This window comes from Oncorhynchus masou, chromosome 23 (assembly GCF_036934945.1).
Source record: "Oncorhynchus masou masou isolate Uvic2021 chromosome 23, UVic_Omas_1.1, whole genome shotgun sequence".
In the NCBI taxonomy this organism is placed as follows: Eukaryota; Metazoa; Chordata; class Actinopteri; order Salmoniformes; family Salmonidae; genus Oncorhynchus; species Oncorhynchus masou.
Window position 1 is genome coordinate 18856979 of NC_088234.1, and position 15638 is coordinate 18872616.

A 15638-nucleotide genomic window follows, 5' to 3' on the forward strand; every position below is an offset into this window, starting at 1 on the left:
TGTAAGCTGGAGGAGCTGCCGGTTAACATTTCTAGATATGAATAAAGTGTAGATGCATTCCAAGCAGCCAGTTGAAAAGGGAACTAGAAGAAGACAGCCAGCACCAAACTGAATTTAATTGAGGAAATGTTCAAAAGGTAAGTTTAAAAGGCACAAACTCATTAGTATCTTCATCAGCCAAACCAATCAAAATCTAGTTACCATGTTTTTCTCAGCAAGTTAGGATAAAAACAAAAAAGCCTGTATTTAAAGTTGGGAGTGACACATGTTCTTGTATTCAACAGCTAGTATTTTAAAAGACTTGAATTTGCAGTTGTGGTCTTTTACCTGCCCCCCCCCCTCCTCCCAAAAGAAAAGGAGAATGATGCACTTGGCTGGTAATGATGTAGTAAACATTTTTCCATCTCTACTAGCCACACCAGCAGTGCATTCTGCATTTCTCTAGTGAAGAACTCAATCTACTGTGATATATCCATCCTTTACAGTCACTTCTGAAGGGGAGTTGAGAACGAACGTCGAGTACATAGGTACCACTGAGTAGATCAAGTCTCAGTCCTTTACATTCTATGGTCTGTTGAGCTATAATAATGGATATCATAGTGGAGGGGCGAGAGTTCATTTTTGGGCAATGGTGATGATGACAGGAGGGATGCCTCAGTAGAAACTAAAGTGTCATTCCCAGCACTGTAAGCCAGGGTCGTATTCATTAGGGTACACCGTAGCAAAAAATGTTTCACAACGGAAGCGCTTCTTATCGGACAAGCCCAGGTATTCCCTCCCTATTTCAGTCCCTTTTCTTCCGTTTGATGCCTAATGAAGACTACTCGGCACGTCGGGGCTGATCTATTCAGCAGGTGGCATCCACTGCGTTGAAGTTGCTGTCCATCTGGTGTCTGAAGGAGAGGCGAGCCTTGGTGGAGAAGTAGATCTGGGAGCCACTCAGACTGCTGCTGCTCTCGCCCTCGCTACCACACGACACTGTGGACGACAGGCGGGGCTTCATCTCCTCACTTGGGACTGGAGCGATGAAGGGAGGAAGGACGGAGGAATGGAGGCAGAGAGGAGTTATTGAACCAGTAGCACTCAATGTTTTAGCATCTTTCTTCATGATGTTGTTGTTGCCATGTCTCTATGTGTCTACATATTGAGGGATGATTTGATCATGCTATTTAACATACATGATGGTATGAGACATCACTTGTGTCTTTTCGTAACTTAAATGTGACATGATATCAACTTCGTTGACATTTGAATTAAATCTAATAAAGGTGTAACTGGAAGGAACAAATAACGAATGACTAAATGATTGACGGACAGTTATAATACTGGGAAGTGGACAGGAAAAGAAGAACAGAGTGACATAAAACTCACTATTGACTTACATACGCAGAGCCTGGAGCAAGACCTTCACTGTAGCTAACTCTGACATACCTGGTTATATCATAGCACTTGTTTCAACATGTCTTCCACATATGTGTGTTGTTGGTAATCATATATTATGTGTGCAGCATATTATTACTGCACAGACAGCCCTGGGGAGTTCTGACATAATGATACTGTGTGTAATTAACTATGTAATGGCTGGGGAGTTCTGACATAATGATACTGTGTGTAATTAACTATGTAATGGCTGGGGAGTTCTGACATAATGATACTGTGTGTAATTAACTATGTAAGGGCTGGGGAGTTCTGACATATTGAGAATGCTAATGTATATAATACTGAAAGTACTATATGTGGAAGGTTGTAGTTCTCTCACCTGCGGGTAGGGGGCACTGCCTTCCCTTTTCACTATGTAACGGCTGACAGTGATAATGATATAACATGTAACTAACTACCTCTAATATGTAATGCGCTACTATGTAATGTAAATGGCAGCCTGTAGTTCTCTCACCTGCAGATGGGGGGCACTGTTTAGCCTTGCATCGCTCTTTACAGCGTCTGTACCAGGGGAAGCACTGGAGCACCTTCACACCCATGTCTGGAGCTGAGGACCACTGAGGAAAGAGAGAGAGAGAGAAAGAGAGAGAGAGAGAGAAATATAAGAATGGAGGAGTGAGGGGAGAAACAATTGAAAACAGTCTTCTCCTGTAGATTTTTGTGTGTTTATCTGTTTCTGTTTTCTTGACGTGTAGTTCCATAGCTTTTACACATTATTTGTCTCAAATGCCAAGCCCTGGACCTTTGTGTGGATTGGAATGACTTCTGCATATCATATCAAACCACAACATATTAAACCACAACCGCAAATGCATAGCTAATTGATTAAAACCTCCTCACAAGAGCCAAATCAGCTAGTCGATCGTTAAGGCCGTCATGAGGGACTACCAACTGTTTAACCGGGCCTTGATAACAGTTAACACAACAACTACCCGACAAAACAAACCCACATTAACTCCCACAAAGCATATGTGGCCACCGACTCTGAATGAACCTCTATCAACCAGATGTTACTGAGATGATGAGTCTGATGGGTCTTTACCTCATCGTCACTCACAGGGTCGAACCATAATGGAATTAGTCCCGTCCAGTCCACCACGCCCAGTGGAATTAATAATGGATTTGGTCCAGTCTATGAGGGGACAAAGTGTTCAATGACATGACACGATGATGACTGATGAGGCTTAGCTAATCTCTGTTGTGTCGCTTGTCAGTAGACGCAGGTGAGCATTCACACACATAATCCTGTCAATGGGCTATGGGAGACGGATAGAGCAGCTGATTAAAAGCCTTGGCTCGAGTTACACAGAGGTCACACGACACATACAACTCAGACAGGATAAGACATGCCTGGCCCATCATACCATATAGCATCGTAGGTGCTTAGAGAGATTATATGTGCATAGAGAGATATAATGCTCATGTCGTGTCAAGTCTGTTACCCAAGTCATGTATAATAGGAAATGAAGATGCATACTATGTGAAAGTCAGAGAACTTTAACTCCATGGATCTCATCCTCTGGTCATTTAGCCAGGCAGTTGTAGTGACGCTGAAAGGAGTTCATGCAATAAATGATATTTACATAGTAAATGCAAACATTAATTGATGTGTGCAGGCCCACTGAATACAGTAGATTGACTATGCCTTGGATGTGTTGAGTCTATGCTCCTGGCAGTCTGTCTGTCAATAACTCTGAATGTATTTAGATTTAATGTATATTTAGGGTTAGCATGTATAGACAGACTATCTTGGCCTGGCGCACACTACCCACTAAACTATACCTCTCATTGAAGTCAAACAAGCATGCACACACACACACACACACCCTACTTTGATCTGCTCTTGCCTACAGCTCTGCTCTTTGATCTCTCTGTGTGTGTGTGTGTGTGTGTGTGTGTGTGTGTGTGTGTGTGTGTGTGTGTGTGTGTGTGTGTGTGTGTGTGTGTGTGTGTGTGTGTGTGTGTGTGTGTGTGTGTGTGTGTGTGTGTGTGTGTGTCTGATTAGATTAATGTTTGTTGGGTCAATGGTTCACCTATTAAATTCTAACCTCAGATCTTGTCAGTACTCTACCTGTGTGGTGGCCCTTGGAGATAAGATAAACGGAGGGGTCCCTCTGTCCACAGCAATGAACAAATATGCAATTGATTACAATGTTAAGACAATAGAAGAGAGTGGTGGTACTCAACTGAGACTGAAGAGCTGTCTGGTAAAAACCTTTCAGCAGAGTGTCGTGTGTGTATAGCTGTCTATTCATTCAGTAGATCTCAAAATAAATACACTGTTTGACTGACACCTTTATCCTGCTATTTACCCTGTGTTCCATTGACCTACTGTTAGGAGCCCCTCGAATAGAACAGAGAAATGTAATGACTCTTTGTGGAAACAATCAAATTACTTTCTATTATAAAACCTCTCACAAGGTCTTCCATCATCACAGAGCTCCATTTAGCTCTGATCTGTGGTAACATCAAGAGAGGGTGGCGGGGCTGCTGACAGCAAACCCTTGCCCACACAGAAGCCTGTCACCGTACTGTGCAGACGTGCAATCTGTAGCTAAAACCCTCTGACCTGGTTATCACTTATTGTTGGTTAGGGAGTGTGTGTGTGTGTGTGTGTGTGTGTGTGTGTGTGTGTGTGTGTGTGTGTGTGTGTGTGTGTGTGTGTGTGTGTGTGTGTGTGTGTGTGTGTGTGTGTGTGTGTGTGTGTGTGTGTGTGTGTGTGTGTGTGTGTGTGTGTGTGTGTGTGTGCGTGCGTGCGTGCGTGCGTGCGTGCGTGTGTGTGTGTTTTCCTGGCTGTTACAGCTTTCTCTGCACTCACAGGGATGAGGTCATTTCATAAAGATGTGATACCTCTCTCACACACTCTGTTTGCCCCTTTGACACGTAGGGGTCAGGCCAAATGAGGACTCATTTCAGTGTGACACCCATTCCACTCTGTTAATCAGTCACAATGTGTGAAAATAGCTTTCTTAAAACAACTCTCTATTTGCTTTCTCTCACCCTCTACCTTTCCCCAACTCCCCCTCTCTCTCTCTCATCTATCTCTCTCTGTCTTTCTCTCATCTCTCCCTTTCTCTCAGGTGTGGCTCTGCAATCCTATCCCATAGACAGACACAGTGAATCCATTATACTAAGTCACATGTTGCTTGGCCAAGCACTAACTTTAGGAAGTTGGACAATGCCCACCTAAATCTCAGCTCTTCATATCGACAGCCACTGATCAATTTAGTCACTTAGGAATTCCTATGGGTGTTTAGGGCACCATTGTAATTGGTGAGGCTCTGACTACAGAACATAACCTTGCTTGTTATTGTATGGGTAGTAGTGTACATTGGAGAGTGGGGGAAAGAGAGCAGGCTGGGCAGGAAAGATAACAATCCTGCAGTGTAGCCAAAGTCACACAGCGATAATACATTCTTTGTGTATTAATAAACCACTCAAACACACTTTTTTCCTCTCTCTGGGTTACAAACGCATGCACACACACACACACACACACACACACACAGAGAGACTAGATGGCCTGGTCAGTGGTGAGGAATTTGGGTCCCTGGTCATTACTGTCTGTAGTACAGTCTCTGGCAGGGAACAGCAATCACAGAGCATAGAACAGAAAACAACCAGCCCAGTCCAGTGGGGGAGGGAGAGAGGGAGATGGGGAGAGAGAAAGGTAGAAATGGAGAAATAGAGATGGGGAGAGAGAGATAGGGGAGTGAGAGAGGATGAGAGAGAGCAGGGGAGAAAGGAGAACAGTGGCCACCGAAACCACAGAGAGAGGGGGAAGCTGGAACTAGCTTTTGGTCCATTTTCCTGTGTATGTTCCCTCTAAGTGCAGGATCCTGCCAGGCCAGGGCAAGGAAGAGTACTGTGTTGACGTGAGGGACGTGCAGACCTGGTTTTACTCACACACTGCCTGGTCAGTGACTTGTTCAGGCTGCTACTGAGTGATTTCTCAATGTTAATCAAATACACATACTGTAGGTTTGTCTTATCGGGCACTGATTCTTCATAGTGTGTGTGTGTGTTTTTTACCTTTATTTAACCAGGCAAGTCAGTTAAGAACACATTCTTATTTTCAATGACGGCCTGGGAATAATGGGTTAACTGCCTGTTCAGGGGCAGAACGACAGATTTGTACCTTATCAGCTCGGGGGTTTGAACTCGCAACCTTCCGGTTACTAGTCCAACGCTCTAACCACTAGGCTACACTGCCACCCCTGTGTGTGTGTGTGTGTGTGTGTGTGTGTGTGTGTGTGTGTGTGTGTGTGTGTGTGTGTGTGTGTGTGTGTGTGTGTGTGTGTGTGTGTGTGTGTGTGTGTGTGTGTGTGTGTGTGTGTGTTCAATGTGATTATCCACAGTTCACTCTCAACACATCCACAGTTAATTATGTATATTGTACATATGACAGATTACATACAACTGAACTGTATACAACAAAGCCATTTTTAAAACAGGTTATTCATGTGTGTTCCTGCCTGGAATTTTTTGTTTGATGGTTAACAGAACCAGGAAAGTCCAGGAGTATGTGAGCAAACTCTACAGAAATCTGATTATCTGTTTTCCAACCTTTCCTACCTCCATTCCAAGTATTCAGGCCCATGGGAGCCCAAGGCCCATCCAAAATGGCTCCATATTCCCTACACAGGGCCCATATGGCTTTGGTCAAAAGAAGTGCACTACGTAGGGAAGATGGTGCTATTTGGGACGCATTCTTAGAATGTGTGGCAGTGAGCCTGGGTTTGTAATGCCCCTGAAAGAAGCAGGCCCCAGCCCAAGTACAGTCCCTTCCTGCCATGGACTATGACGCACATATAGGCCTATTGGTGCCCAGTCTGTCCACTCACATTAGAACCCTTGTCCATCTCCAAAACAGCAATGGAAATTAGAAAGAAATAATAACAACTCTCCAAATCTAATTACATTTCTCAATCTCACTCAAAATACAACTCGTCTTGTAGTTGTATCAGATTTTTTTTTTTATAAAATGTCCCTCTGGCCATTTCACAATGTTGAATAACAGGAGGCCAATGGCAATTTACCCTTGAAGAGGGGCCCCGTTATTTGCATGCCATAGAGAGGGAGGGGGCCTCCGTGCGCGTGCATGTGACAGGGTTGAATGAAGTGACAGAACAACAGAACCAGACGGGCTAATCCAAGCTTTCAATTAAACAGTGCATCACCTCTCTCTCCCCACCACCTCTCTCCCCACCAATTTCCCCCCATCTCTCTCTCTCTCCCCCCACTTCTCTCCCTCCCACCACCTCTCTCTCTCCCACCACCTCTCTCACCCCACCACCTATCTCTCTCCCCCCACCTCTCTGTTTCTCCCACCACCTCTCTCTCCCCCACCACCTATCTCTCTCCCCCCACCTCTCTCTTTCTCCCACCACCTCTCTCCCCCCCACCACCTATCTCTCTCCCCCCACCTCTCTCTTTCTCCCACTACCTCTTCCCCTCCCACCTCTCTCTCTCTCCCCACCTCTCTCTCTCCCCCCCCCCTCCCTCTCTCTCTCCCCACCTCTCCCCCCCACTTCTCTCCCTCCCCCCACCTCTCTCTCTCCCCCCACCCCCCCACTTCTCTCCCTCCCCCCACCTCTCTCCCTCCCCCCACCTCTCTCTCTCTCCCCACCTCTCTCTCTCTCTCTCCCCACCTCCCCCCCACTTCTCTCCCTCCCCCCACCTCTCTCCCTCCCCCACCTCTCTCTCTCCCCCACCTTGCTCTCTCATAATGGAAAACGAGATGCCCAACTGGATTGCTGAGCACTGAGCAGTAACCATGTGCATGTGATTACGTGTTATTTAAATACTTATTTTCAGTCAGCTGCTTCTGTTGGAAGTATTTGACAGTATTTTAAAATGATTTCCTATAAATAGCCTATTTGAAAGTATTTTCAAATAATTATTTCAAATGCTATTTTCAAATACCTGGGTTAAATGCATGGGAGTGTATTTTAATCTGTGTATTTGAGTATTTTCAAATACATGCCAATACTTTCCAATTGTATTTCCAAATACATTCCAATTTAACTACTTGTCTTTACTTGTCAGATCAAACATATCTGAATAGTTACTTCAAAATGTATGTGAAATTGATGAGATGCTTGCTGTTTGGGGGTTTAGGCTGGGTTTCTGTACAGCACTTTGTGACATCAGCTGATGTAAGATGGGCTTTATAAATACATTTGATTGGTTGATTGAGATACTTCAAACATGATTTGAACCCAGGTCTGGCAGTACCAGAATGAGTTTGTCTGAAAGCCTAGAGGAGAGCGTGTGGATGTAAATAATGAACGTAGGTGTGTTTACTTCACCGTGGAAGAAGCAGTGCCTACAGTAGACTACTGACAGGAAGTCTATTCATTCATAAATCATTCTCTATCTCAATAACGTGTCGCACATAAAACACATTGTTCGGAGTCATCTGGGGAGTTGAGTAGAAAGGGTCCGTTTTAACTAAGATTGCATTTTCTGATATCCATGCAGACTCCATGTATTCATGAATCATCTCAGGGAAGGAGTTCTTATCTCGGTCAGTATTTTTAGATTATCCTCCTCTGAGAGCTTTATGAATACGGGCCCGGGTCTAAATGCCAAATGATGCAGACAAATATTCAAGTCAACAAAAACACTGAACTACTATGTGCACTGGTAAGTCTATGCCGAAGCTTGAGTAAGGTTTATGCTTGCCGCAATTAGAGACAGGCTATATACAGACAAACGCGCAGACTTGTTATTGCGGCTCTCATGGGACGCTTCCACCCAGACACACCGACTACAGCCCCCACAGCCCCCACAGCCCGCAGCTCAGCTACCTCTCTCTCAGATGCAAATTCGTTTTCAACAACATTTGGTTTTTGGTTTTTAACTATGCGTTGTATATTCTGCTGTAAATTCATTGAATGTCTCCTCAACAGTGCACTAAAGTGAAATGAATAACAATGTAATAACACTGTTCTTGTTGATTTACATTGTTGCTTATGATAAAAGTAGGAACGTCTGGAAACATGCACTTTTTAACGTAAAGAGAAGCACAATAACTTACCTGATGTAGCTGCAACTTTGCAGATCTTGAAGAACAATGCGCAATTTTCAAGTAGGCTACATGTACAGTCGTATCGGACTACTGGTTCCAATTCAATGGTGAATTCAACATTTGCAACTTTGATTGGTGGACTATCTGATTTCAGTTCAAAGGCCAGCTGTCGCGAACTGCACAAGACTCTGTGCGGAGCGAGCGTTCTGTTCCAAATGCGCGGTTGGTCCGTGCACTGGATAGCAACATGGAAAGGTTTGTGGAGCTCATGGAGCGCCTGAACTTTAAATAGATCATCCCTGGAGCACGTCCACGAGACACGCCTCCCTCACTCCCTTGCTCCCCAATCTCCCTCTCCCTCCTTCTACTTCCGTTCCTCTGTCTTCCACAGCCTATAGAGAGCCCAGAAGGTAAACAAACACACCTCTCCTTGCATAGGTATTTGATAAGGCCTGCCTATATATTGACATGGTATGGAGTATGACCATGAAATTATATGTAGTGAAAAAAAAATGATTGGTGGTTTTCAAATGGCACTTATGAAGTCCCACTTACATAGACTAATCAGAGCTGTGGTAGGGGAGTAGGGGATAATTGGGGATATCTGTCATTCTGCCTCTGAACAAGGCAGTTAACCCACTGTTCCTAGGCTGTCATTGAAAATAAGAATTTGTTCTTAACTGACTTGCCTAGTTAAATAAAGGTAAAACCTTTTTTTATATATATCTTTGAAGCAATTAAAAATAAGGATGACAAGATAATCATGAGTGCATTGAGTGAATTGGTGATCTGCATGTGAACGAATGACTGGGGAGATACATTAAATCAAGTGGGAATGAAAGAGAAGAGTGGAATCCCCCCCCCTCTCTCTCTATCTCCTTCTCTCTCAGCCAGGTCGGTACCTTTGGATCCGCGGCGTCCTGTCGTGACGTGACAGTGTTTATTTGGAAACAAACTTGGACATCAGGTCAAAACAAAGCCTAACTGAACGAATTGTATAAACACTCTCCATTTTCTGGAACGCATGAGTGAGTGGAGAAGAGGAGGAGTGGAGGAGAGGGGGAACGAAGGAGAAGAGAAGGAGTGGAGAAGAGGGGGAACGAAGGAGAAGAGGAGGAGTGGAGGAGAGGGGGAACGAAGGAGAAGAGGAGGAGTGGAGGAGAGGGGGAACGAAGGAGGGGAGGAGGAGTGGAGGAGAGGGGGAACGAAGGAGAAGAGGAGGAGTGGAGGAGAGGGGGAACGAAGGAGAAGAGGAGGAGTGGAGGAAAGGGGGAACGAAGGAGGGGAGGAGGAGTGGAGGAGAGGGGGAACGAAGGAGAAGAGGAGGAGTGGTGGAGAGGGGGGAACGAAGGAGTAGAGGAGGAGTGGAGGAGAGGGGGAACGAAGGAGAAGAGGAGGAGTGGAGGAGAGGGGGAACGAAGGAGGGGAGGAGGAGGGGAGGAGGAGTGGAGGAGAGGGGGAACGAAGGAGAAGAGGAGGAGTGGAGGAGAGGGGGAACGAAGGAGAAGAGGAGGAGTGGAGGAGAGGGGGAACGAAGGAGGGGAGGAGGAGTGGAAGAGAGGGGGAACGAAGGAGAAGAGGAGGAGTGGTGGAGAGGGGGAACGAAGGAGAAGAGGAGGAGTGGTGGAGATGAGGAACAAAGGAGAAGAGGAGGAGTGGTGGAGAGGGGGAACGAAGGAGAAGAGGAGTGGTGGAGAGGAGGAACGAAGGAGAAGAGAAGGAGTGGAGGAGTGGGGGAACGAAGGAGAAGAGAAGGAGTGGAGGAGAGGGGGAACGAAGGAGAAGAGGAGGAGTGGTGGAGAGGAGGAACAAAGGAGAAGAGGAGTGGTGGAGAGGGGTAACGAAGGAGAAGAGAAGGAGTGGAGGAGAGGGGGAACGAAGGAGAAGAGAAGGAGTGGTGGAGAGGAGGAACAAAGGAGAAGAGGAGTGGTGGAGAGGGGGAACAAAGGAGAAGAGAAGGAGTGGAGGAGAGGGGGAACGAAGGAGAAGAGGAGTGGTGGAGAGGAGGAACGAAGGAGAAGAGAAGGAGTGGAGGAGTGGGGGAACGAAGGAGAAGAGAAGGAGTGGAGGAGAGGGGGTACGAAGGAGAAGAGAAGGAGTGGTGGAGAGGAGGAACAAAGGAGAAGAGGAGTGGTGGAGAGGGGGAACGAAGGAGAAGAGGAGGAGTGGAGGAGAGTGGGAACGAAGGAGAAGAGAAGGAGTGGTGGAGAGGAGGAACAAAGGAGAAGAGGAGTGGTGGAGAGGGGGAACGAAGGAGAAGAGGAGGAGTGGAGGAGAGGGGGAACAAAGGAGAAGAGAAGGAGTGGAGGAGAGGGGGAACGAAGGAGAAGAGGAGTGGTGGAGAGGAGGAACGAAGGAGAAGAGAAGGAGTGGAGGAGAGGTGGAACGAAGGAGAAGAGGAGGAGTGGTGGAGAGGAGGAACAAAGGAGAAGAGGAGGAGTGGTGGAGAGGAGGAACAAAGGAGAAGAGGAGTGGTGGAGAGGGGGAACGAAGGAGAAGAGGAGTGGTGGAGAGGAGGAACGAAGGAGAAGAGAAGGAGTGGAGAGGAGGAACAAAGGAGAAGAGAAGGAGTGGAGGAGAGGGGGAACGAAGGAGAAGAGGAGGAGTGGTGGAGAGGGGGAACAAAGGAGAAGAGAAGGAGTGGAGGAGAGGGGGAACGAAGGAGAAGAGAAGGAGTGGAGGACAGGGGGAACGAAGGAGAAGAGGAGGAGTGGTGGAGAGGGGGAACAAAGGAGAAGAGAAGGAGTGGAGGAGAGGGGGAACGAAGGAGAAGAGGAGGAGTGGTGGAGAGGAGGAACAAAGGAGAAGAGAAGGAGTGGAGGAGAGGGGGAACGAAGGAGAAGAGGAGGAGTGGTGGAGAAGGGGAACGAAGGAGAAGAGAAGGAGTGGAGGAGAGGGGGAACGAAGGAGAAGAGGAGGAGTGGTGGAGAGGAGGAACGAAGGAGAAGAGAAGGAGTGGTGGAGAGGGGGAACGAAGGAGAAGAGGAGGAGTGGTGGAGAGGAGGAACAAAGGAGAAGAGAAGGAGTGGAGGAGAGGGGGAACGAAGGAGAAGAGAAGGAGTGGAGGAGAGGAGGAACAAAGGAGAAGAGAAGGAGTGGAGGAGAGGGGGAACGAAGGAGAAGAGGAGGAGTGGTGGCGAGGGGGAACGAAGGAGAAGAGAAGGAGTGGAGAGGAGGAACAGAGGAGAAGAGGAGGAGTGGAGAGGAGGAACAAAGGAGAAGAGGAGTGGTGGAGAGGAGGAACAAAGGAGAAGAGGAGTGGTGGAGAGGAGGAACAAAGGAGAAGGGAAGGAGTGGAGGAGAGGGGGAACGAAGGAGAAGAGGAGGAGTGGTGGAGAGGAGGAACAAAGGAGAAGAGAAGGAGTGGAGGAGAGGGGGAACGAAGGAGAAGAGGAGGAGTGGTGGAGAGGAGGAACAAAGGAGAAGAGAAGGAGTGGAGGAGAGGGGGAACGAAGGAGAAGAGGAGGAGTGGTGGAGAGGAGGAACGAAGGAGAAGAGAAGGAGTGGTGGAGAGGGGGAACGAAGGAGAAGAGGAGGAGTGGTGGAGAGGAGGAACAAAGGAGAAGAGAAGGAGTGGAGGAGAGGGGGAACGAAGGAGAAGAGGAGGAGTGGTGGAGAGGGGGAACGAAGGAGAAGAGGAGGAGTGGAGAGGAGGAACAGAGGAGAAGAGGAGGAGTGGAGAGGAGGAACAAAGGAGAAGAGGAGTGGTGGAGAGGAGGAACAAAGGAGAAGAGAAGGAGTGGAGGAGAGGGGGAACGAAGGAGAAGAGGAGGAGTGGTGGAGAGGAGGAACAAAGGAGAAGAGAAGGAGTGGAGGAGAGGGAGAACGAAGGAGAAGAGGAGGAGTGGTGAGAGGGGGAACAAAGGAGAAGAGGAGGAGTGGTGGAGAGGGGGGACGAAGGAGAAGAGGATGAGTGGTGGAGAGGAGGAACAAAGGAGAAGAGAAGGAGAGGAGGAGAGGGGGAACGAAGGAGAAGAGGAGGAGTGGTGGAGAGGAGGAACAAAGGGGAAGAGAAGGAGTGGTGGAGAGGGGGAACGAAGGAGAAGAGGAGTGGTGGAGAGGAGGAACAAAGGAGAAGAGAAGGAGTGGAGGAGAGGGGGAACGAAGGAGAAGAGAAGGAGTGGAGGACAGGGGGAACGAAGGAGAAGAGGAGGAGTGGTGGAGAGGGGGAACAAAGGAGAAGAGAAGGAGTGGAGGAGAGGAGGAACAAAGGAGAAGAGAAGGAGTGGAGGAGAGGGGGAACGAAGGAGAAGAGGAGTGGTGGAGAGGAGGAACAAAGGAGAAGAGAAGGAGTGGAGGAGAGGGGGAACGAAGGAGAAGAGAAGGAGTGGAGGACAGGGGGAACGAAGGAGAAGAGGAGGAGTGGTGGAGAGGGGGAACAAAGGAGAAGAGAAGGAGTGGAGGAGAGGGGGAACGAAGGAGAAGAGGAGGAGTAGTGGAGAGGAGGAACAAAGGAGAAGAGAAGGAGTGGAGGAGAGGGGGAACGAAGGAGAAGAGGAGTGGTGGAGAGGAGGAACAAAGGAGAAGAGAAGGAGTGGAGGAGAGGGGGAACGAAGGAGAAGAGGAGGAGTGGTGGAGAGGAGGAACAAAGGAGAAGAGAAGGAGAGGAGGAGAGGGGGAATGAAGGAGAAGAGAAGGAGTGGAGGACAGGGGGAACGAAGGAGAAGAGGAGGAGTGGTGGAGAGGGGGAACAAAGGAGAAGAGAAGGAGTGGAGGAGAGGGGGAACGAAGGAGAAGAGGAGGAGTGGTGGAGAGGGGGAACAAAGGAGAAGAGAAGGAGTGGAGGAGAGGGGGAACGAAGGAGAAGAGGAGGAGTGGTGGAGAGGAGGAACAAAGGAGAAGAGAAGGAGTGGAGGAGAGGGGGAACGAAGGAGAAGAGGAGGAGTGGTGGAGAGGAGGAACAAAGGGGAAGAGAAGGAGTGGTGGAGAGGAGGAACAAAGGAGAAGAGAAGGAGTGGAGGAGAGGGGGAACGAAGGAGAAGAGAAGGAGTAGTGGAGAAGAGGAGAGGAGGAATGCAGAAGTGGAGGCTGTGTATTTTCATAGTGACCCTCACACAGCTATCTAACAGGGTCTTAAAAGGCTGCTAAAGGTTAAAACATACATGTGTTGATGCAACGTTGACAATCTTCCAAGAGTTGTCACACTCAACCAAACGCACCTTTAACGAAATGGCGCCACATCACCTTTAGTGTATTGATGCATTGAGATGGCCTTTGTTCAGCTATGTGTGACCTGTTGATATTTCTATGTTATTGCTTGTTTATTAGCTTTGCATGCAAACTTTTAACAGACTTATAGTTTATCCAGCCAGGGCTTCTGTCTCACTGTGTGAGGACATGGCCAAAGGACTTACCCCGTCTGGTGGAAAGTTACTGGGACAAACTACAGAGGGAGGGAGAGTGATTAGAATTCAGAGCGACCAGCAGTAGCCCGGGCAACATGCAGAGTGACACTATAGTTCTATGACTATTTTATATGGCAACAGATAGGGAGGAAGACAGGGTTACCTTGAGACCAGCAATACACTGTCTATTGAGTTAATATCTATACCTGTTGCACATTTTACAGTGGCTTCACTGTATATGGCACACCCTTAGCATCATTCATCTCTCTCTCTCTTTCTCTCTCTGCACCGTCTCTCTTTGTCTCTCTCTCTCTCTCTCTCCCCCGTCTCTCTTTGTCTCTCTCTCTCTTTCTCTCTCTTTCTCTCTCTCTCTCTCCCTCTCTCTCTCTCTCTCTCTCTCTCTGCCCCCCATCTCTCTTTCTCTCTCTCTCTCTCTGCCCCCCATCTCTCTTTGTCTCTCTCTCTCTCTCTCTCTCTCTGCCCCCCGTCTCTCTTTGTCCCTCCCTCCCTCCCTCCCTCCCTCCCTCCCTCCCTCCCTCCCTCCCTCCCTCCCTCCCTCCCTCCCTCCCTCCCTCCCTCCCTCCCTCCCTCCCAGTTGACTCGGAGTACCAGCTCCGAGTCAATCATTAGCTCACCTAAGTAAGTCAGACTCTGTTTGCTGATCATAGAATGAGGTAAAAATGCTCTTATTCTAAATTAAATGGACTCTTTATGGTGTTTGGCTGCATCCCAAACAGTTCCCTAGTCCCTACACAGTGCACTACTTTTTTTTTACCAGAGCCCTATGGCATCAATGTAGGGAATACAGTAGGGTGCCATTTGAGACACAGACCATAACACATGGAAGCAAACAAGGGAGTGGCAGTTGACAGTCAAGCAGTAGCTGAAGACTCCCTTCAACTCCAAACACCCCCAAGCAATGTTTGCCTGGTATTACATTGTTCTGTGCAGGAATGAAGCCACTCCTCTTTCATTTGTAAAATGTAAACGGAGTCCTTAGCCCTGCAGGTTCCTCTCCTTGTAAGGAGAAGAGTATTTTTGTTTAAATTTGTAGTTTCATTGATCTGAAGTAATCACAGCGGAAGTGTCCGAAATGACACCATATTCCCTATATAGTGCACTACTTTTGAACAGAGTCTGGGCAACACTAGTGCACGATCTATGAAATAGAATAGGTTCTGTATCGGGCAAACTGCAGTGATTATAGTTAGTGTATGACATCCAAGATATCAACAATTGAGATAAGAGGACTCCACTCAAACCACACCGCGATTGGCTCAGAGTCTCATTGTGACAACAGATACACTCAGCTGGGTGACCAATCAGATATCGGATGCCAGATGGAGAAAAGAAAAATGGATATAAAAATACTTACATCATCCACTGTGAATCTTCGACCCCTCAGCTGTTTATTTCACGCCTGCCAGCACTGGCATCATAATTCCACTATGCTCAGTCAGGATAAGAATAGCACTGTTGTAACATGAATAAGTGGCACAGAAGGCAACAAGGGAGGGTAACATGTTACAAGCCAACGACAAAGGCAGAGGATTAATTTCCAAAGAGAGGTTATGAACCGAAGCTATGGACAGCTTTATAATGGTTTACAGTGACTTTATGAGGTGAGACTATGTGTGTGTGTGTGTGTGTGTGTGTGTGTGTTTGTGTGTGTGTGTGTGTGCCATTGTCTCAAATGGCACCCTATTCCCTTCATTCTGTAGTGCACTACCTTTGACCAGGACTCCTTAAAGTAGTGCACTATATAAGGAATAGAGAGATGTCCCAACTAAGCATCTTCAACCTGCTGTATTACAATACAT

The 15638-nt window shown here is 47.6% G+C and overlaps 1 protein-coding gene across 2 annotated transcripts; it reads right to left on the reverse strand.

The window, feature by feature from the left end:
* Nucleotides 1-84: 84 nt before the first annotated feature.
* LOC135510511 (uncharacterized protein C17orf114-like) lies at nt 85-8797 on the reverse strand. Of its 2 annotated transcripts, none has more exons than XM_064931508.1 (3): nt 8483-8797; nt 1895-1997; nt 85-1017 (listed from the first exon to the last, which is right to left on the reverse strand). In XM_064931508.1, the coding sequence occupies exons 2-3, from the start codon at nt 1977-1979 to the stop codon at nt 848-850; spliced, it is 255 nt and encodes an 84-aa protein (XP_064787580.1). In that variant the 5' UTR covers nt 1980-1997; nt 8483-8797; the 3' UTR covers nt 85-847. The 2 variants fall into 2 exon arrangements, with proteins under 2 accessions (XP_064787580.1, XP_064787581.1); XM_064931509.1 differs by lacking the exon at nt 8483-8797 and adding an exon at nt 2483-2601.
* Nucleotides 8798-15638: the final 6841 nt, after the last annotated feature.

Bases quoted from the DNA above. Each gene is read 5' to 3' on its own strand.
- LOC135510511 (XM_064931508.1), bottom strand. From the start codon at position 1,979: ATGGGTGTGAAGGTGCTCCAGTGCTTCCCCTGGTACAGACGCTGTAAA. The intron at 1,018-1,894 runs GTGAGAGAACTA...TCATCGCTCCAG, and splicing joins ACAGTGCCCCCCATCTGCAG to TCCCAAGTGAGGAGATGAAG.